At 42.3% G+C, this 23,615-nt stretch overlaps 1 protein-coding gene across 1 annotated transcript in view; it reads left to right on the top strand.

Annotated features, from left to right (window-relative positions):
• Positions 1 to 7,550: 7,550 nt before the first annotated feature.
• DNAH14 (dynein axonemal heavy chain 14) overlaps positions 7,551 to 23,615 on the top strand; it is a 471,830-nt gene continuing 455,765 nt past the window's right edge. Inside the window, exons 1-4 of the mRNA XM_045010332.1 lie at positions 7,551 to 7,830; positions 10,655 to 10,822; positions 14,040 to 14,152; positions 23,358 to 23,563. Of these exons, the coding sequence (XP_044866267.1) occupies positions 7,744 to 7,830; positions 10,655 to 10,822; positions 14,040 to 14,152; positions 23,358 to 23,563 (574 nt within the window). The 5' untranslated portion in view covers positions 7,551 to 7,743. The remainder of the gene's footprint in view (positions 7,831 to 10,654; positions 10,823 to 14,039; positions 14,153 to 23,357; positions 23,564 to 23,615) is intronic.

The following is a 23,615-nucleotide window of genomic DNA, read 5'->3' as shown; positions in this document are numbered from 1 at the left end:
AGCATAAGCTTAGGAATTTCAAATATTCAGGGGGATACTTGGAAGGGTGATTTAGTTGAGAAAGGTGGCTGTTGGAAGACAAGCTAGTAATTTTTAAGGAGAGTACAAAGTTAATTCTGTGGTTGCTAGAGGGAATAGTAGTTGAATTTTGTAAAAATGCTAAAGAGAAAAGCTTTTGGTGTTTTGAAATATTTGTAAATACTTAGGTGAAGAAATTAGTTTGTAATTGTTTGGCTATGAATAATTTGTTGTATTAGCTGAAGAATGCATATAGTGCTATGTAATTGAGATTGTATTAGGTTCTTAGGGTATATAGTGGTGATGTTGTTTTTTAGTGTTTAAAAATAGAAGTTAAAAGTAAGAAATTTTAAGCTGTGAATAGCTTTGAATTCAGAAGCAAGCCAGAAGCAATTGTATTAATGTAAATGATTTAATTGATGATGTAATTTTTTTTTGCCTGATAGTAATAAGGGTATTTGTATATTGTATGTAATGATTGCTTGCCCAGTAGGGGTAGATTTGTTTTTGCTTTTTAGATATTATAGATAATTGATGCTAGCTGCACAGCATTTAATGTACCATGCATTTATTTTATAATGTAATTTATGTTTTGTGTTCTATGTTTTGTTTTGTGGTGTTTGTTCTGGCCAGAATTGTGGTTGTGTTATTTTATTTGAAGATTTAAAATGTGCTTATGGTGTGTTCTTTTTAGGACCCCCCCCCCTCAGTGTCAGTTTGATCACCTGACATATGAGGGATGAATTGGTAACAGAAATTTGTCACAATTTGGTGTGCAATAGAGAATGGGGGAACCCTGCAGAATTTACACCATTTTTTTTTGTTTTACCCTTGTTAATTTATGTTTGTTTTGTCTGATGTTGTTGGTGTTGTATGTTATGAATTCCATGGTTATAGATGAGCCCTATAGCTTAAGGAAGCATTATTTGGTTTTGGTTTTGTTTTGTTTAATTGGTTATTGTTATTATTTTTTTTGCTTTATTTTGCATGCCCTTTTTTGTGTGTTTCGGAATAGAGGGGGAGATGTGGATGTGGGGTTGCATTTTTCTTATGCTGCTTTGGTGGAAAGTTACAGTTGCGTGGTTACGAGAACAGAGGGATGAGATAAAGTTGTTATGAGAAAGTAGGGAACTGCCAGAGCGAGGCAAATGCCAGGTGGCCTAACTGGGATCAGATGAGTTGCATGGGAAATGGGAAATCAGTAAGCAAAGGGCCATGCGTGTGAAAAGCGTGTGTATCGGACAAAAAACCAATCAGCAGCATTCTGATGTTGGTTAAGGAAATACTATTTGGTTCTGGTTCTGTTCTAATGCTAGGGATGCTGTGTATTTTTGCTGCTTGCTTTTTGTATTTTTGCTATTTGTGTGGCCGCCGTTGCTGTTGTGTGGCACGCACATTGGCAGAACCCTCCTGGCCCCTTGGGCCACTTGCATTACCTGGAGGAGGGATGTAATAGGTAAAAGTAGGGCATTGCGGAAGATATTGTTACGGCTTAGTTAGGCAGCTGATGTTTTTATTTGCCTTTTTGTTTTGGCTTGTGTAGATTGTAGTATTGATTTTATAAGCTGGGAATGTACTGCTAATGCCTTCTCTCCTTTTCTTTTGATTTTGAGAAAAGGGGGGAGATGTGGTATCTATTGTGAATTTGGCACATGGGTATGTTTGGGTTTGTTAAAGGCTAAGTGGCCTTGGGTTGGTTCTCAGCTGCCAAGTAGGCAGTAAACAGGATAATAAATCAGAAAGTCGGACAGGATGATAATTACCCTATGAAGTTATAGCTGTGCCTGTGTGTATTCTATTAACCAATTAGCTACTGCTTGATTGCTTGCCATAATTGTATATAAGAGCATGCTGGAGAGAAATAAATGACCTTTTACTACCAATCACATTGATTGCTGGGTTCTGTCCAGTGCCCGCCTGAGAGGCACTGCAACGCAACATGAAGTGACTTTCTTTCCAGACCAGAAGATTCCAGTGGTGGGTGTTGAAATGCCCTTAGTGATCCTGGGAGACAGACAGTCTACCGCTGACTTCCATGGCTCAGTCTGTATAAATTCTTCCATAAGAAATAGCAAGGGAATCCAGACCAGAGCTGGAGACCTTGATTTTGCAACACAAAACCTCCCCTGGTACTGCTCAAGCAGACTTGAGATTAAAAAAGGATCAGGCCCAAAACTTCCTTTATAGTTGAAGCTCATCTGATAAACCTCTTGACAGCAGTTAACAGAACAGGTATTCCTTGGGTGAAGAATAGGCAATATACATTGTGGCTTTGAAGTCAATTCCTATTTCCTGTGTATACACAGGTAATTAGTTGCATTCATCAGCATAAGGTAATTATCCATTCATACAAAGTTTACTACAAATTTCAAAGAGAAAAAGACAATGATATTACACCACATTTCATCTAATTGCTAATATTCCCTTTGGATCTCTGAATCAATAGAATTCAGGAAGAGAAGTTTATCTTCTACTAGTTAATCTGGTTACATTGTTAACATCTAACAAGATATAGGTAAACAGTCAAATACAATCAGTATCTTCTAATTCTCTAACAATATAAATTTAGAGTTCAAAGCTCTAGGCTAGCTGACATAGCTTTGTTAGCTATGTATACGGAATTACCCTAATTACCATTTATATACTTTTCTAATATGTCTTTAAAGGTTGAATCCAGTCATTTAGCCTGCTAGTTGCTTAACTCTGCCTGACTCAGTGTCACATACCATGTAACTGGTGCTGCCTCCTGGCCATTCTGGGGATTAGCTTTGCCAGGCCAAGGCCTCTTCCAGCAGCTACACTCTGCCACTCTCTCAGCCTGTGGGCCACTCACTCCAGTAACTGCAGCATCCTATTCTTGACTCAGCCCTCTAGCTAGATCACTGTGTGCTTGTCCCTTTCAGGGATGTGTATCAAAGTCTCTGCTCCCCAGCATTCTCAGGCAGTCCTCTAACTGCTCCAGGTGTCACTCCTTCAGTAGAGAGGGGAAAGAAGGGCCCATCCTCTACTCCAGATTCTGGCTCAGGGATGCTCTAAACAGCAACTAAGGTGTGGTTCCCTCCTGTACCTTGCTGTCTTTCTGTGAGCCTCTTCCTTACCTCCTGGCCCTCCCCATTTCCTTCGTGCAAGGCACGATCATGGGCTAGTTGCCTCTATAGCTCCCTCCCAGGGAGTGACTGCAGACTACTGTGACGGTGTACCCCATAAGTCTAAATGATATAACTGGAATATGTTTTATGCTACATATGCCATGTAACATATCTATGTAAAGATTATGATCTACTGAATAAATTCCTCCTATTTGTATGCATGTATTATTTTTGTACTTGAAGTTAGGAATATTATAACATATATCTGAAGTAATATTTAACTAACAGTATGCAAACTTATAATGAAATCCAAAACTACATTTAAATTAATTTAGTTTCAAATTCAAATACAAACAAAACCAAATTTTGTGCAAAATTTATTTTGGGTCTTGCAAACCTTTACATAGAATTGCATATTAAAAATTTTTGTTGCATCCAGATAAGTAGGAATTTTTTAAACTGATTTTTATGTTGGATTAATAGTGATTTGTGTGTGTGTGTGTGTGTGTGTTTGGAATCCACATGGACTGTCATGTTATGGATAATTTGTGTTACATACTAACTCACCCTATCTCAGCACAACCAGGAGGGTCTGCCATTGCTCTCTGGGAGTATCTTTCACATTAACTTTACTTAAACCAAATATTAAAACATCCCAAAATACAAATTTAAAGCAGTGGAAAAATAACTATTTCCATGTAACTTTAAAAAATTCTAATGGGGCTATTCTCTCTCAATTGTTTGATGATAACTCCCAGTAGCTTTAATTGTAGTCTTGTGCACCAATGGGAAAATAGATGTGCATAAAATGATGGGATCTAAATTATTAGTGACCACTCAAGAAAGAGATCTTGGACTCATTGTGGATAGTTCTCTGAAAACATCCACTCAATGTGCAGCAGCAGTCAAAAAAGTGAACAGAATGTTGGGAATCATTAAAAAAGGGTAGAGATAAGTCAGAAAATATCATATTGCTTGTATATAAATCCATGCTATGCCCACATCTCGAATACTAATAAGACTGCAACTTTTCACCTTGGAAAACAGACGACTAAGGGGAATATGATAGCTATCTATAAAATCATGACTGGTGTGGAGAAAGTAAATAAGAAAGTGCTATTTATTCCTCCTCATAACACAAGAACTAGGGGCCACCAAATGAAATTAACAGGCAGCAGATTTAAAACAAACAAAATAAAGTATTTTTTCACACAATGCGTAGTCAACCTGTGAAGCTCCTTGCCAGAGGATGTTGTGAAGGCCAAGATTATAACAGGGTTCAAAAAAGAACTAGAAATTCATGGAGGATAGGTCTATCAATGGCTGTTAGCCAGGATGGGCAGGGACGGTGTCCCTAGCCTCTGTTTGCCAGAAGCTGGGAATGGGCGACAGGGGAGGGATCACTTGATGATTACCTGTTCTGTTCATTCCTTCTGGGACACGTGGCATTGGCCACTGTCGGAAGACAAGATACTGGGCTAGCTGGACCTTTGGTTTGACCCAGTATGGCCATTCTTATGTTCTAGTTAACTGAGGTTTTAGGTGGCATATCAAATGAGATCCCACATCCTTAATGTGACATTTGTTCTCAATTTCATCCAGTCAGACCTGTTTTTAATATGAATGTCTCTGCAAACTTCATATTTTATTTGGATTTAAGCATTTCAGATTAACAAATCAAAGATTAGTCACTATTTAAATCTTTGGGATACCCGCATGAGGATAAACCAAGTATGGATTAACCAGATCTGAGCAGACTTATTTTCTTTCAGGTTTTCAGCAGAGTCTGGAAATTTAGATAAGATACTCTTAAAATATACAGTTTTAGTTCTTTTTTTAATTATGAAAGAAGGCTACAGTTTATGAGTAACTAGTCAGAGGACATAAACTATATACTGAGGTGACCAAGATAACTTTTAACCAGTCTGATTTGAACATATTGGTTAGGAAACCAGTTTTTGAAATATTAAATAGCATTGACCTTTTAAAAATTCTCTGGTTGAAGTGCAATAAATATGTAACTACATTATCTTGTAAGCAATTTGCTTTCATCATGTCTTTTGAAACTTCCAATGAAATCGTGAAAGCCTCACTTACAGTGTGTCTTACAATCTCTACGTCTGACTCATTTGCTGAAACTGTGAAGAACTTTTAAAATATTGTCCTGTGGCAACTAGGTAGAAAGTAATAACAAAAAGTTGGTTCAAGATGTAGCTATAGTTGTTCCACTAAGTAAAAAGTGACTATACTATAATTAAATTCAACATTATTGTGGGAGGGATTTTACCAAAAGTCAGCATTGTGTCACTAACCTTTTTAAAAAATTATTTTAAAGAGGTAGTGAGTCAAAAAGCCCCTTGTATCTAAAGTGAGAAGATCATGCTCTGTATGCAGGCTGCTTAAGGCACTGATATATACAGCAAATATAGGTGCCTGCAAAATAAAATGTAAGCAGGAAGGCAAGAGAAAACAGCATAAATAGGAAGTATCAGAGGGGTAGCCATGTTAGTCTGGATCTGTAAAAGCAGCAAAGAGTCTTGTGGCACCTTATAGACTAACAGACGTTTTGGAGCATGAGCTTTCGTGGGTGAATACCCACTTCATCAGATGCATGTAGTGGATATTTCCAGGGGCAGGTATATATAAGCAAGCAAGAAGCAGGCTAGAGATAAGGAGGTTAGTTCAATCAGGGAGGATGAGGCCTTCTTCTAGCAGCTGAGGTGTGAAAACCAAGAGAGGAGAAACTGGTTTTGTAGTTGGCAAGCCATTCACAGTCTTTGTTTAATCCTGAGCTGATGGTGTCAAATTTGCAGATGAACTGAAGCTCAGCAGTTTCTCTTTGAAGTCTGGTCCTGAAGTTTTTTTGCTTTTACATAAATAGGAAGGTTCTAGAGATTATTTAAACTAAACAGATACCTTTGAAAAATGGGAAAATTGTCCAATTTAATTCATTAGATAGGAACATACAAATAATAACTATAATAATAAATATTATGTGAAATGGAAATTAGAAGGGCTAAGAGAGAATTCGAAGTGCAAAAAGCCAAAGCTATAAAAACAAATAAATTATTTAAGAATATCAGAAGTAGAAAGTCTATGAGACAAGTGGTGGATCTGTTAGACTATCCTGTAGTAAAGAGCGCAATTAAGGAGGGTCAGGACAATGCAAAAAAAGCTACATGCTCTCCTTTACACCTCTCTTCAACACAGAGAGGATGTTGGGGAAGGGGGGGAGAAATTCTTTAGATGAGCTGATAATAAAAATAAAGTGCTGTCAGAGCTTAAGATGTCAGAAGAATTGGTGCTGGAACAAACCGATAAATGAAATAACAATAAGGATCACGTTTTCATTCAGGAGTTCCAGAGAAACTTAAGAACAAAGTGCTGAGCTGCTAACAAAAATAGGTGGCCTTTTAAAAGGCACTATTAAATTAAAGGGTACCAAATGTAGCTATCGGTTTAAAAAAGGTGCTAGGAGTGATTCTTGGAATTCTACACTAATGAGCCTCAGCAGAGAAACTGGTAGAAATGATCATGAAAAATCACATATGTTAACATGATAGGGACAAACCACCACAGCTTCTGTCAAGGAAAGTCACCTCTCTCTAGTCTGAGTATTTCATTGTCAGTACAATAGCAGATGAAGGAATACAGGTTTACATGATTTGACTTATAAAAATCCTTTGAGAAAGTTTCTCACTTCACAGTGTTGTCCAAGATTTTCGAAAGTGATTATTGATTTTCCAGTGCCCAATTTGATGTGTCTTAAAGAGGTCTGATTTTTAATAAAATCCTGAGAGCACTAAACTTCTGAACATTGTTCCCTTACCATGTCTCAAAGTGCACCCCAGAAATCATGAGACTTTTGAAAAGCTTAGTAATTATTTGTTATTTGTATTTCAGATGTGCCGAAGTCCTCATTGAGGGCCCTGTGGTGCCAGGTGCTGTGTACACTTAGGAGAAAACTGTCTGCTACAAGGAGTTTACAGTCTAATCTGGAGCTCTCAGGGAAAGGAAGTAGTCAAAGAGTGGGAGTTAAGCACTATGATGGATTGGAAACTGGTTTATAGGCAGAAAACGTGGCATCAGGTTCCCTGAGTGGGGTGGTGGAAGGCCTAGGAGGCAGTGCGCCCAGCGCCTGGAAGACGGGATAGTAGGAGTGGGAAGAGCCGGTATGGTGGGGGCAGTGAACGCCTCCGGCCCCAGCGCTTTTTAGGCTTAGCCTATGCGCCGCCACACTGGCCCCTGGCGGCCGGAGTGCGACTCTGCAACGGGGACTCATTCGCACGCGCCTGACTGAGGAGATTGCGCGTGGGCCGGGCGTTCGTTGGGATAACGGACCCACCTGCCACCCTGAGGGGAACATGGTGAGCTCGTCAGGCCGGGGCAGGGAGGAGCCTCTCCAGTTGGGGGGGGGAGGGAGATCCTCCCGTGGGGTTAGGGGAGGCGCAGGGAACGGAGACCCTCCATCGGGGGTGGGGACCAAGGGGAGGTGTTTGCGGGGAGAAAGTTTCGTAGTCAGGGGTGCGGGGAGCTGGGCGAGCTCCTCTCTCCCGGCGTGGGGCGCAGCGGGAATACCAGGCAGGGAGCAGGTCTCGGGACAGGTCACACAAGAGAGCGGGGAAACGCCGCAGAAATGGCGGGGCCGGGGCGAGCCTCCGTGTGGCTGGGACTGCCGAAGACGGTCTGCGCTGCTTGTCCTGGCGGGGTCTCCCCGTCGCGGGTACGCGGGGCCCGGCAGGGAGGCAGTTGCAGAAGAGCGCGAGCCCGCTGAAGCTTGGGGGACACGGACTGTCGCCGCTCGTGTGTGAGCCTGGCTAGATCGCTGGCGTCAATTGTCAGGGGCAGGGTAAACGTGGCGTCGCTCTGCGCAGTCCCGGAAACCCGCCGGGAAAGCGCTGGCATATTAGAATTGTAATTTGTTAGTCTAGAGGAGACTTTCCTCCAAGACAGTCAGTGAGTCAACTTGGGTCAACTCTTGACTTTGTTCAGTTAACCTGGAAGTCCACAGTAGCTTACTTAGGGCCTGTAAAAGGGGGATGGGTGGGGGAGATGGAGACTGGGCTCCTTTAAAACAGTGGTGGCCAAGCCTTTTTCAAAGTAGTGATTATTTATTGTGGCTATAAAGCACCTTTTGCAAGTTAATGGTCCTTTACAATTCATCAAAAACTGTAGATGCCTTGTAATTGCTCAAACAGAATTTTAGCCACCCATCATCCAGATGTACCCTAGGCACTGGCCTGATCTTCATACAGTAATAATTCTTAAAGGAACTTTGTGAAATTGTTGTAAGTTTGTGAACACTCCTATAGCTATTTAAAGTTGGTTGAAGTTGATATAAGTCTGAGTTTGGAGAGTTAGGGCCTAAGCATGTCAACATAAAATTTGTGTTGGTTTATCTAAAATGGTGCAAGTCTCTGTGTTGACAAATCCATGCATTCACAAAAGTCTTTTTTCTTTGAGTGGAAACAATTCACAGACTAATCCCTTCAGAATGTTAGGAAGTAGGTTGAATTTTGCTCTCCTGAAGGAGCATTTTCTCCAGATGAGTACTTGACCCTCATCTGTTCACTTAGTATAGACCTGATGCTTACCTACTGGTGAATAATTTTACTATCATTTTAAGGAGATACTCACATTACCGAATGCTCATAGGCTAGAACTTTGTGAAAGAAAATATTTAGCAAAGACTTAAGCATGTTCTGAAGTGCTCTGCTAAATTGCGACCATATATTCTGTCTTTATATTATTATAGGTGATTGGTGTTCTGTACATTCCCACAGAAAGAATTGGAACTGGGAACTGTTTTTTTGAGATGGTTCTAAACTTAAAGGTTATACCTAAAATGACCACGCTGTCTGAATGTAGCTCACTCCTGTTGATTAGCAGGAGGATCCCTTGCACTTCTTATGTGCCTGCCTCCTAGCCTTTCAAATATAGAATGTATAGAGGTCATTATTTTTTCATGCACAATATAGTTGTTTGGTTGTGTTACAGGAAATGCAGTGTATAAAATCCCCAAATTAGAGAAATGCCTCTTATGTGTAAAATGAAACAAGTGGCTCTGGATGGTTCATAGGACTGGTAATAGAGCCATCTAAACATAGCTTAACAATAAACAAACAATAACTTATGGATTTATTGAAGCTGGAGCCCTAGTGCTGCAGGGATGAAGTTGTGGAGATCACATAAAATCACTGAATCTGTGACCAACTGCGTAGCCTTACCTATCACCAATGCATAGCATTTTAATCCTTTAAAGAGGCACTGTAAATCACTGACATCTGAGGACTTGTCTACACTTAAAATGCTGCAGTGGCGTAGGTGCACTGCTGTAGTGCTTCCATAAATACACTGCCTGCCTTGAGAGGCAGTAGCTATGTTGATGGGAGAAGCCCTTCTACTGACATAGTGCTGTGTACGCCGGCTGATGTAAGTTTGTAGTGTAGACCAATGCTGAAGATGAAGGAACTGCACATAGTATGAGACGTTTTTCCTCTGATTATGTATCTTTCTCTGGTGTAAAAAAATGTCAGATTGGTTGAGGAAGAAACATCTGCTTTTCACTGACCTTTTGGTATGTAGGTCTTGACACTGCATGATGCATAGAATTTGCAGCCTGGATCTATGCAGTGTGCTAGCCATATTGGGCCAAATTCTAATCTCAGTTTTCTAGGTGTTAATCCCACAACTCCCTGTGAAATTAGTGGGAGGTGAGACCCTGAACAGCCTCCCCAGATCATATATTGTCATTGTTCCTGCAGAGACTGTATTTATGGGGCTGTAGTTTTGAGGTATTTGAGGGGGGGAGAAGTAGAGGAGAGGCTTGTCTGTGAAATGTAGAGAAGTGGCTGTACTCTAGTATGAAGTTGGACAACTTAAGTGAGACTTGCTGTTACTCCAAAATGAAAGGGATTTGTGCTATTGTGTACCTGAGTTTAATGGCTTAATTTACAGTATTTGTTTTTATGGTTTAAAAAGGAGAATGGTTGATTTGTTTGTCTGAAGAAATTGAGGCTTGTTATTTAGGGCTGGATTTAGTAAAAAATGTTTTCAGACTCAACCTTGAAGCAATGCATATGATGCTCATGATGTATACAAAATGTGGCTATTATTTATACATTTTATCATAGAACGATATTTTTCCCTTACATATTTCTGCAATAATTTTTATTCTAATCTTACTGCTACCAAATGATTATTAGTGAATTAAATGTGTGCTCATTTGTCTTAGAGAAATGACTAACATAGTAGAAAACAGTTTAATTGCTTCATATTTCTTACAGGCAAAGTATATACATCTTTCAGTAAAAGGCCTGAAAACCACTCAAAACTGTTTTTATGTTGCCATTTTGAAAGTGCACTATCAGTTCCAACTCCTTAATAAATAAATGCAAAACCTTATGATTGACTTCTAATTTTAAGCCCTGGACTCAGATAATATATGCATTCCTTGTATATGTAATAGGACAACTCATTATGGTACCATAATAGAGGCATAATCACAGTTTGGTGATTCATATCTGGTAACTGTTTTTCATCATTAAGACCAAAGATACCTAACCCAGATGGATGAGCAGAGCACCTTGCCCAAAACAAAACTGGTGTCTCGTCTCCAGTTGGGACCAGAGAATACAGAAATTCCACATATGGTTGAAGGAAGGTATATTATGCATGAACAAGCTGTCAACATTGAAGAAAACAGCAGCTCACTGGTGAGAGATCAGTGTTTTCCTTTTTAAAATGGGATAAATGCTTATGATGTTAATATCGTATTAACTATAATCACATTACATTAAAGGACTGACTTAAGGATATTTACACTTAATTTTAAGTAGACTGTTAAGTAGAATTAGCTGTTAGCTAAGACAGCATATAAGCGGTAGTTACACACTATCATACAGGGCTAAATTCAACCCTGCTGAGTGGGTGTGTGTGCAGCGGGATAGTGGTGTTTTTTTTATTTTTTTTTTTTAAGTGAAAGGGAAAAGAAGTCTTGGCTTCTCCATTGCAAAGAGAAACATCATATGTTCTGGGTTATGGTTAACAACAAAGTCTCTTTCCTTCCTGGAATGCTATATTTATTTGGCCTGTAAGAGAACAAGACCAACAAAAATCTCGTTACCTAGGCTCTGAAGCACAATTGTCACATTCCAGAAAGCAAAAGATTTTTTTTTCTCTTAAAAATCCAGAACAGATGAATACTCATTTCAGCTGTTTGGGCAAGAAACTTTTCTTTGTTGGATTAATTGGCATGGTGAAAAGGGCACCTCTGCCAAGAAACCTGACTTCTTAACTGTTGCTAGGCCTAACCGTAGCACTGCAGTAGAGATGAGAACTAGCTGTGTGTAGGCTGGTTTGACTTTGTTCTTCCCCTGAACCCCAGAGGCCTTGCAACAGATGTATAGGTTTTTACTAGCCCACTTCTGTCCCAGGGGTTCTCAACCAGGGTTCCATGTACCTTTGGGGGTATTCAGAGGCCTTCCAGGGAGTACATCAGTTTATCTAGATAGTTGCTTAGTTTTACAACAGGATATATAAAAAACACTAGCGAAAACAGTACAAACTAAAATTACATATACAATGATTTGTTTACACTGCTCTAAGTACAATCTTTATATTCCAATTGATTTATTTTAAAATTATATGGTAAAAATTAGAAAGTAAGCAATTTTTGAATAATAGTGTGCTGTGACACTTCTGTATTTTTCTTTGATTTTATAAGCAAGTAGTTGTTAAGTAAGATGAAACTTAGGGTATGCAAGACAAGTCAGACTCTTGAAAGGGGCACAGTAGTCTGGAAAGTTTGAGAACCACTGCCATAAATAGTCCTTACCTTAATCCAGACACATGGTAACCCTAAATATTACAGACATGTCCAGATTTTTGAGTTTTAAATAGCCATCTGGGAGAACTTTGTAAAAATCTAAAAAGGTCCGGGATTTCCCTCTCAATGCAGAGTGCAGCGCAGCTGACAGAGAGGCCGGTCCGGATTGAGTCACTCGCATCGGGGCCTCCAGCAGCCCAGAGCCCCTCCCCCACAGCCTCAGCACACCACGCTGGCAGCGCTGGGGGAGGGGGGCGGCGCTGTGCGCTCCACGGAGTGGGATGTGGTAGCATGTCTGTCTCTATGTTGAGCCAGACACACTGGTCTGAGCGGCATGGTAAGGGGGTTGGAGAAGGGGTCCTGGGTCCTGGGGGGGCAGTCAGAGGACAGGGAGCAGGGGGGGTTGGATGGGTCGGGGGTTCTGGGGGGGCCTGTCAGGGGTGGGGGTGTGGAGAGGGGTCGAGACAGTCAGGGACAGGGAGACAGAGGCTTAGATAGGGGATGGGGCAGTTAGGGGCAGGGGTCCCAGAGGGGGCAATCAGGGGACAAGGAGCACGGGAGGTTGGATGGGTTGGAGGTTCTGTGGGGGGCAGTCAGGGGGTGGGAAGTGGGAGGGAGTGGATAGGGGGTGTGGCTACCCCCCCCCCAATAGAGTGTCCCTTTTTTAAAAGTTCAAATATGGTAACCCTACCTTACTATATGTTCAAGAATGTCATAAACCATAAGCGATTAAAACAAACGGGATGAGGGAAAATATATTAGCATTTTTTGTGCAAATCATTTGTATTTATTTGTATATGTAATTCATCCAAGTAGAATTACCTAGGGAGGTGGTGGAATCTCCATCCTTTAGAGGTTTTTAAGGCCTGGTTTGGCAAAGCCCTGGCTAGGAAGATATAGGTGGGGTTGGTCCTGTTTTGAGCAGGGAGTTGGACCAGATGACCTCCTGAGGTCTCTTCCACCCCTTATCTTCTATGATTCTGTTTTTTCTAATATCAAAACCCTTTTGGCTGTGTGGTCTAGTGGCTAGGGCACTGGACTGGGACTCAGGGGAGCTGGTTTGCGGGGAGGGATAGCTCAATGGTTTGAGCATTGGACTGCTAAACCCAGGGTTGTGAGTTCAGTCCTTGAGGGAGCCACTTAGGGAGCTCTGCTGCTGACCCCCCGCAGGGGATTCCCACTGCTGCTGTGTTCATGGTGCTGCTGCTGCTGGGGTCCCAGTGGCTGTCCCCACACCCAGGGGTCCCAGCAGCTGGGGGTCCCCACTGCTGCCACACCCTGGACTCTGCTGTTACCAGTGTCCCAACAGCTGGCCCTGTGCCTGGGGTCCCACCAGCAGAACTGAAACTGAACAGAATGCTTTGGAGATATTTACATTGTTTGTTTAATAATTAGTTTTGCACAATATTCTACAATATGTTTTAATGCTGTGCTCTGAAAAATGATGAGAAATAATGAAAACAACTGCATTTGTCAAACAAATTACATTTTATTTTGAATTATTCTGTCCCGTTTTGTCTTTGTTCACTTACACAGTAATTTATAAATGCCACTCATTCACATTGGATCCCCTAGCCATTAGTGTGAGCCAGCGAGGTTCTACTATATGATAATATTTGAATCATAGGGCCATATTTTGTCCTGACTTTACTCTCTGTGCAACTCTTTGATTTTAATGATTTCACTGGGTTGCCTGTTAGCCAGATTTCTTTGCAAAATATTTTGTTCTCAGTGGTAAGTTCAAAGTCATTTATTCCTGTCTTTGGAGGATGGAAAAGAGGAGGAAAAGAAAACCTTTATGTTCTGTATGAAAATAAGAGAACATAAGTGTTATTAATAAACGTATTTGAATGTTTTGTATAAATCTATTTATGATTTAATTCAATCATTCACTGGAATATTCTTTACAAAAGTTTTCATACACTTAAACGCCTTTTAATCTTACCTTCGAAAAAGTTTTCAGTGGAAGCAGAGTTAGGCCATCAATTAGTACTTTTGAAAATCAGCTCTTCAGTTGTTTCCTCAGTTGACTTAAGAAATATTATTTGAGCATCAATTCAATATGTATTAAAATTAATGTATTTCTACTTTCTTTTCTTCCTCAGCCCTCTTCAGTAGAGAAGTATCCTACTGCACTCCGTACAGCAGTTTACAGAACAGGAACAGAAAGGAAACACAAAACAACAGTAAAGGAAGGAAAGATGGGCTTTGAATATGTGTATGTAAAATTTATATTTTTTTCATTCTGTACTTCCTGTTTTGAATTTAAAGCAGAGATGACCCCCAGTAGAACTCCAGAATCTGAGAGAGAGGCTTTAGATTTGGTAAGTGTGTACTTCTATCCAGATATAAGCTTCACAGCTCAGGCCCAACTCTACTATAAAGGACCAGTATATGTCATTTACAGTGATGTAAATCCAAAGAAACTCCACTGAAGTCAGCAAAGTTATTCTGGATATACACTAGTGTAAAAGATCGCAATCTGACCCAAAGAATATCTGGGGAGGCAGAGAAAGAAGAATGCCTGTGGACATGTCTACGCTGCAAAAAAAACCTGTGCCAGAGAGTCTCAGAGCCTGGGTCAGATGGCTCGGGCTGTGGGGCTAAAATTAGCAGTATAGATGTTCAGGTTCGGGCTGGAGCCCAGGCTTTGAGACTCACCCCTTGTCCAAAAGCTTACACTGCAATTTCTTCAGCTCCACGAGCCAAAGTCAGCTGACCCAGGCCAGCCACACCCGTGCCGCAGATCTCTTATTGCAGGTCTCTTAGACATACCTTGTGAGAAGGCAGTCCTTCACACCCAATTCTGAGGACTGTTTAAAGCCTGGGCTGAGATTTATTTTTGTTATGTTTGTTTTTGCATATGATGACTTGCTTATGTTTATGGTTTAAATGATTTGCTCCTGATACAATGAGCTTGCTGTTTACTGCTGTATTATTTCCAATTTCACAAAAAGGGTAGGAAAACATTTTTCACACCGCTCTTAAAAACGTCTTTACATTTATGCTGGTGTGCAGAAGAATATTTATATCAGTAGTGACAATTATTTAGTACTTGTGTTTCTGGGGGGTTTGGGGATCCACATGTAGATATATTGAAATTTCCCAGATTCTGCGCTTCATTAGGGTAGGGTGTTTTTTTTTTTTCCCTTCCTGTAATGTTGGTGCAAATTGACATAGCCAGGCTTTGTCGGATCATTTGAAGTATAGGCTGATCTGATGATATAGAGCAGGTCCTACAGCATCCCTTTTTGTGGGACAGTGCAAGGACCATGGGTTGGGAAAAAGGAGCTGTAGTCAGAGCTTCCATGAACCCTGGCAATCTTCAGCTGCTATAACAGGAACTTGAATTCATTGGCAGCTAGTAATTTTAGAGTAGCTGTCAAGATATTGTGATTTATGCTGAGATGTGTCTATTGTTAGCTTTTGACTGAAGTGGTTGGCCAGAGTGTGGGACTCTGCAGGTTGTTTCCGCTAGGAGGAGAAACTGATGATCAGTTACATCTTTGATGTGACCCCGTTTGTTTATGAAGAATATATAAAGTCCTGTTTCCAAGAACACAGGAGGAATCAAACAGGAGACAGGTGTTTTTGCTCATAGCTCAAAGCCCCTTTCAGTCAGACATAAAGTACACAGAAGCACACTCTAGGCTTTTTCTAAGGATCACGATCACAGTGCTTGTTTACACTCTGTCTGGAGCTTCCTTGTTGCCTTTTCTGTTTCTCTGGTGTTTCTTCTCCCCTTGCGCCCCGCCCCCCATCTCCACCAAACAATACCCAGCAAAAACCCTCTGACCACATAGTTTTAAATCTTGAGCCACTTCATGTGTGCCTTTGTTTTGGGTTGTGAGGTCTGTTATATTAAGTGAGATGCAATATGTGGGATATGTTAGCACCTTCGGCCTAGTCACTTTCCAACATTAAACAGTTTTAAACAAGGTTTGGGGTTTAGTATACAAAGACCTCATCTTACTTAGCACCATGGCAAACATGCTGTTAAAAATCCTTTTAACCTTTTATTAAAGATACAGAAAAGAAGAAAAAACAGTCAAAGCATTTGAAATGTAAAGTATTAAATAAGTCTTTCATTTTAATAACATCCTTTCTTCTCATTCCCTTTAGCTCGAGAGTCTTTAAAGGAAAAACCTCCTTGTTTGATAATCTCTTAGATGGGATTAAAGATGGCAATAACTGTTCTTTTGTGGAAAAGAGAAGATGTTAGCTGGGATGGGCTGAAGGTGGTGTTGCTAAATTCAGTCTTATAAGAAAAAGTCCCCATGTTTGACAATCTGTTAGATGGTATTAAAAAGGTAGTAACTGTTTTCCCAAGTTGCTTGGGATTCAGCTGGAGCTGGTATGGGTGTCATTGTCATCTGGCTTCCTCTCTCTGGCCCTGTCTCGTCAGGCATTTCTCAGGATCAGGATGATGAAGGTGATCCAGGTGATGGTGATACCGAAGCTCACGCCACTAGTCATCATCTGTTGTTTCAAGTGCTCTTCCTTATTTGCTCCCCAAAGTCTTTTTTTAAGGACCCAAAAAGGGAGTGATGAGAGCAGTAGCCCATTCCCTCATTATTTTGTTTACCAGTTAGGCCTAACATCTGACACACCAATTTTGGCTCATTAACTTCCAGCTCCACATCATCTATTTTTAACCAGTGTGATTTTTAACATAGTCCTTGAATTATATCAACAAGTCCTTTTTTGTTTAGACTAATTCAATTTCATACCTTTTCCCATCAGCATTTTGTTATAGGTTTTTGTGACATGTTACAAACTTTCACTCATGTCTTACAATAAACTCATGATACTTACATATTTATGTCTGCTGGGTTAGATTTTATACTCTAATTGACTGTTGTATAAGCTATCAAATTAAATGGGATATGCAGGTTTCAGTCCCTTGGGTGCTGTTCTACAAAGGTAGCCAGCTGAACCACAAAAGTCCTATTGAACCGTTCTGTCATCCCACTAGATTGTGGGTGTGCGGGGTGTGCCCCTCCTAGAAGACTGTTTTCTTTTGCATCCCTCACTGCTAGAGGATGATGCCCCCCACCCAGGGGCATTCCCGACTCCAAGATGTGCCTCACCTGTGTGGAGCTGATTCCTGTAATGGTGAGACACTCTCACTGTGTCTGGTGCCTGGGAGAGTCCCACAGAAGTGCTTCCGTTGCCACAGCTAAAACTGCAGTCTGGGAGTAAAGGCACTTCAGTCTCCAGGGGACTCTGATGCTGACCCTGGATTGTCCCCAGAGCCTTTAACTTCAAAGACGGTAGAATTGTGAAACCCCCCCCGGCAGATTCCCCCTGTAAAGGCGTGTAAAAAGAGTTCTGAGTCATTGGCCATCCAGAGGGGTTCCCCAGTGCGGTCACCTCAGTCTGACGGCACTGGAAGAACATGGGCTCCGAGTTGTTGGCCAGCCAGAGGGTTTCCCCAGTGCAGCCACTTCGGTACTGATGGCACCAGCAGTTCTGAAGCATGGTACTCAGAAGGGGTGGCCTCTGCTATGGGCTCAGGCAGTCTGGCTCTGAGGCAATGGTACTGCCCCCTAAGTAGAGAGACAAGTACCATACTATCTGTAAAAGAGTGGAACAGAGAGAACTTTTGACAAAACTCCCATCTAGGGAGTGCTCTGCACCTTCTCAACCATCGGTACGGACAACTTACCATAGATACTCCTCTGCGGTACTAAGTGAGTCCACAGTATCACATGAGCTCTGGTACCCTGGAGACCTGTGGTCCTGGTACCCAGGGAAAGACAATTACCGTACCATCTCTAAAAGAATGTCACAGACAAAACTTTAGATACCGGACATGACAAAATTCCCACCTAGGGAGTGCTCTGCACCTTCTCAACCATCAGTACTGACAAAGTACCATGCACACTCCTTCGCAGTACCGAGTGAGCGCAGGGTACCACATGAGCTCTGGTATCCTGGAGAATTGATGGTTGGGGAAGAACTGCAATTCCCATTACTTGGTACTGGGGCCCTGGTACTTGGTACTGGAGCACCCAGAATCTTTCTTGGCACCAAGCTGTGTACCACCAATACCCCAGTCAGAGCCACCCTTACCCAGTGACAAATTTGACAGTGGCCAGCAGGAGGGCATTGTGGCCCACTGTCAGTACAAAGATCCTCCTCAATTCCATCGAGCCAACCCATGATTGTGGTACAGGCCCCTTGGTGTAACCCCATTGCCCATGCCCACCCCATGGCTGTATTGTGATCCTTGGGCAATGTACACATCCCACATGTCACAGCCATTCAGTGTCTCTCTGAGAGAGTCCACCAGATGCTCTCCTACAGCCTGGCTGTCCAGAATCCATTAGCTAGGGGAGGAGGAAGCTTTTTCAGAACAGGAAAGGCTCAAAGGGGAACCTACCTCTCCAGCAAATATCCCCTCATCTACACTAGATGAGACTGCAATCCCTCCCCCTGCCACATCACTAGGTGGTGATTTTAAAAACTTTCTGGATCTTACTAAGAGGGTGGCAGATAAGCTGCAGATTCCCCTACAGAAAGTGGCAGATACACATCACAAGTTGGTGGATATTCTGCACACCACCTCCTCATCAAGAATTGCCCTCCCAATTAATGAGCGATTCTAGATTTTACCAAAGTAATCAGGCAGACACCAGCCTCCATCGCGTCAACCAGCAAGAGAGCAAAAAAAAACCCTTCATCCCTCCCAAAGAGGCAGACTTCCTGTTTCAACATCTGCAACTTCATAGTGGGTGTGGTTAATGCACAAAGCAAGCAACATCATGTAAAGTTGACCCCATACGATCAGGCTTGGCAGGAGTGCATATTTGTCGGTGACATTACAGTTTAGAATCGTGAATTACCACACGCTCATAGCCAAATATGATTTTATTAATTATGGGAATTATGTTTCTGGAACATTTACTGGAGACACAAAAGGAGCAGTTTCAGGCCATTTTTAGAGAGGGTCAGTTAATTGCCAGACTGATGCTAGAGACAGCACTGGATGTAGCCGATACAGTGGCCCGTCTGCTCTCCATAATAGTGGTACTGAGGCGGGCTTCTTGGCTACACCTTTCTGGGTTGCCCAACGTGCTGCAGAAGGCTTCCAGTTTGAAGGGCCCAAACTCTTTGTGTAGAAGACGGATTCTTCTCTCCACATCCTGAAGGATTCCCGGGGCACATTACACTCCCTAGGAATCTGCACTGTGAGACAGAAGAGAAGATATACCTCTCAGCCACTGCACAGGTCACAACCTCCTCAATATTCACCATCTCAGCGCTGTTAGGAGCTGCAGCGTAAAAGGACTAGGGCTTAAAAACAGAATCAGTTCGCACCCCAATCTGTGACCTCTCAAACTGCATCCTTAAGCACTTTTGATGGGCTGGTCAAGGGCCCGAACAATTATACCTTGCAACATCAGCTGTCATCTACACACCTATCACGCCCCCTTCAGAAATTGCTTGGCCCTTTTTCACAGCAGTTGGGACAACATCACCTCTGACAGATGTAGCCTGGAGATTATTTTGAAGAGTTACACCATTCAATTCATATGTCCCCCCTGCCTTCCAGCCCTTCCTCCCCATCCCTCTTCAGGGACCCCTGTCATGAGAACCTACTTCATCAGGAAATATATCATTTGTTATGCCTAGGGGCCACAGAACCAGTCTTGGTGCAACTCAGGAGCAAGGTGTTTTACTCCCATTATTTCCTGATTTCCCCAAGGCAAAGGGAGGTTGGAGGTCCATTCTAGTTCTAAGGGCATTAAACAAATATGGGAAGGCAAAGATGTTCAAGATGGTCACGCTAGCAGCCATTACTCCAGCTCTAGAGCAAGGAGGTTGATTTCCGGCCCTTGACCTACAAGATGTCTACTTCCGTATCTCAATACAGCCATCGTACAGGAGATTCCTGTGGTACAGACTGTTCCACCCAGGGTATTCTCCAAGGTTCTCTCCATTGTAGCAGTGCACTAACCTCGGTACAGTGAATGGAATTTATCAGGACCAATCTCAATGCAGTACAAGCGAGAGCATTCCTCTTGTTACACAGACTCACCATCTTGGAATGGATGCCTCCCTAATAGGCCGGGGAGGTCACCTACAGAACCAAAAGGTTCAGGGCAAATGGCCGCCTACAGAAGTGACCCTCCATATCTCTCTTTGGGAGCTAAGGGCTGTCAGGAATGTCTGTGCACACTTTCTGCCTTTTGTCAAGAACACCCAGACGAAGGCCATGATGGACTTAATATGACCTGTATGTTTTACATAAATTGCCTGGGAGGGTGCCAGATCTCCCTCCCTCCCTCTGCACAGAAGCACTCAAACTTTGGAATTGGTGCATCCATCACAATGTGCTCATCTCAGCTGTCTATTTACAAGGGATGCAGAATGTGACAGCGGACAGTCTCAGTTGGAATTTTTCTCACGACCACGAATGAGAACTGAACTCTGAGATGCTTAGATTTGGTCCCTGACTACGGAGCTCTTCGCTACTTACCAGAACAAGAAATGTTCTCGTTACTGCCCCAGGGCTGTCCTGGGGAAACATTCACTGGGAGACACCCTCCTCCTCCCATGGGACGGGGACCTCTTGTCTGCCTTTTACCAGTTTCCTTTTTTATCCAAGGTCCTGTTGAAAATTCACCGAGACAAAGTGAGAGTTATTCTGATTGCCCCTCCTGGCCAAGACAAGTCTGGTTCCCTTACCTGACACAGATGACAGTATGCCTTCTGGTTCTTCTTTGGCCCATTCCTCACCTGCTCTCAAAACAACGGGCTGATCCTTCACCCCAACTTGCGGGTCCTCCACCTCCAGGCTTGGCTCCTTCTTAGTTCTAAGGCTTAGAGGCAGAATTCCCCGATGAGCTGAAAGATGTATTGCTACACAGCCAAAAGTTTCCATTTTGTAGGCATGTCGAGTGGTAAATGATTCCAAGTTTGTTGTCATTCTAAACACAGAGACCCAACCTCATCTTCCCTCCCTCTGATTTTACACTACATTTTAGACCTCAAGAGGTCAAAACTTTCTCTCAACTCCCTGAAGGTACATCTTGTGGCAAAAACAGCTTTCCACTGCCAAGTAGACAGATACTCAGTGTTTGCTTACCCACTGAAGCGTAGATTCCTTAAGGGCATTGGGAATCTCTACCTGCATGTGAGATCACCCACTCCAGCCTCGGATTTTAACCTAGTTTTCAGGGCTTGGACTTAAAGGGAGGTCTAGTCAATGGCAACTTGCTCTCTCGTACAGCTCTCCATGAAGACAGCATTTCTAATTGACATCACTTCAGCTAGGCACATAAGAGAAATAGCAGCCCTGATGGCATGCTCACCATTTACGGTATTTTTTTTTTTTTAAAGACCAAGTAACTCTGAGGCCATATCCGAAGTTTCTCCCTACTTTCTCTGCGCTTTGCATATGAGTCAATAGATCCATCTCCTTATGTTCCCCCGCCCCCCAACCACATTGTGACAACAGGGACATGATTCTGCATATGCTGGATGTTAGAAGTACACTAGCATTCTACTTGGACAGGAGTAAGAACTTCAGGAAATCCCTATGCTCTTCCTTTCATTCACAGAAAGAGCCAAAGGCTCTGTGATAACGGCTCAAAGACTACCCAAATGGGTCTCTTGTTGCATTAATCACTGTTATCAAGGGGGCAACCTACAGCCTCCATCCAGAGTCCATATGCACACCATGAGGTCAATTTCTATCTTGTTCACATTTTGTAAAGATATCCCTATCTCAGTAATCTGTAGAGCATCAACTTGGGCCTCTGCCCACGCTTTCGCAGAACATTACGCAATCACTGGAAATTTGGCCTCCAACCCCACCTTCGACTCCACAGTATTCTCTATAGTAACAGACTCCACTCCGAAGTCCCAGCCTACAGTGGTGGGTACTTCTTGGGAGTCACCTACAGTGGCGCGCACACATACGGACGCTACTCGAAGAAGAGGATGTTACCTTGTGCAGTAGCAATAGTTCTCTGAGATGTGTCCCCCTGTGGGTGCTCCACAACCCGCCCTCCTCCCCTCTACTTCAGAGTTCTCCATAGGGCTCTGGGGTAGAGAACAAGCTTGGAGAGGAGGGGGTTCGTCCACATAGTGCTAGATAGCCTCAAGGCAGACCACGAAGGAGGGAGAGCGCATATGTGGGCTTAACAGACACTGCTACCAAAAACCTCTGATTAGAGGTGCAGGGGCGCATATACACCTACAGTGGAGCACCTGTAGGAGGACACATCTCCAAGAACCGTTGTTACTGTTCAAGGTGAGTAACTTCCTCTTTCTTGCTCTTGCAAGCATTTTATTCAATAACAATTCTGTCTTAGATTGGCTAAGGTTTTTATACTCATCACCGCTGATTTTCCCCATCTCCGATACAATATTTATCCTTAAACTCCAAGCTTTCTCACTGATACCACAGTGCTTTTGTTGTTTGTATTGTGAGGGGATATTCTGTTCTGGGGTAGCTGTGTTTGTCACACATTATTCTGATATCAGGGTCCCCTCTTTGGGAAGCTTTTCGTTGCTGTAGAAACCATTCTTGCAACCCCACATTGACTGACTATCTCAGTGGATGAACCAGGAACATTTTCACTTTTGCAAATTATGGAATGAGAGGCGACTGCCATCTTTTCTTGAATGTACTCATTCCCTTGAGCAACTAATTCCTTGCTCTCCTGCTTAGGGCAGTGTTTGCAATAAGCTCTTCCAACAAGGTGATTTGTACAAGGCATTGGCATTATTATGCCTATTCCCAGGCCTGTATGTAACTGTGAAATCACAGCATTGCAGTTTTTCCAGCTATGTGGCAAGTTACCCCTCAAGATTGCTGAATCTAAAGAACCATTGCAGGGAAGTATGGTCTTTCCGAATCATAAACTTCCTCCCATACAAGTAGTGATGAGAATGTTCTGTAGATTTAATCACTGCTAGAAGTTCCTTTCGGGAGGGGCAGTAATTTCTTTCAGGAGATCTAAGGGTATGTCTGTACTACAAGTGCTACATTGGCACACATGTAGTGATGCTGTTGTAGTGTAGACACTACAGCAATGGAAGGGTTTTTTCCATTGCTATAGTAAATCCACTTCCTCGAGAGGCAGTAGTTAGGTCAACAAAATAATGTGTTTACATTGGGGCTTATTTTGTCTTAAATGTGTGTCTTGGCAGTGAATTTTTCACACCCCTGAGTGATGCAGCTATATCTAAGTTATAGGCGTAGACCAGGCTTGATTGTTTTTTTTTTTCCCGAATTGCATATTCCCTTCATAGAGAATTACCTTTTCACTTCATGCTAGGAAGAGTTGTGCCTTAACTGTAAATGTGAACTATTGCATATATGTTTTCTCCTAGTCAATTATTCTTTTCTCTTATTTGTTTGAATATTCAAATTATTCATACAGGATAATTTTCTTGTTCAATTCTAGACTCTCAAGAAAACTGAGAGAGAGTCCTGAAGTGGCTCAGTGTGAGACGATGATATCCTTAGAGCTGAAGAGTGACATTGGAAAAAAACATTCCATGATACCTGTTCATGAAGAAGTTCAGCATGTTGTTGGCACATCAGCGTCTTCTTCCATAGATAGTGAAGGAAAGTATAATAAACATAAGCTTAAAATGACAGAAAAAGAAGGTGAGAGAAAATCAAATTTGTTTTTTGTATTGGTATAGGTGTACTTCGGATA

Source organism: Mauremys mutica, chromosome 3, assembly GCF_020497125.1.
Source record: "Mauremys mutica isolate MM-2020 ecotype Southern chromosome 3, ASM2049712v1, whole genome shotgun sequence".
In the NCBI taxonomy this organism is placed as follows: domain Eukaryota; kingdom Metazoa; phylum Chordata; order Testudines; family Geoemydidae; genus Mauremys; species Mauremys mutica.
Note: the sequence above shows the minus strand (reverse complement) of the source record. Positions and strands in the feature narration are given on the sequence as shown.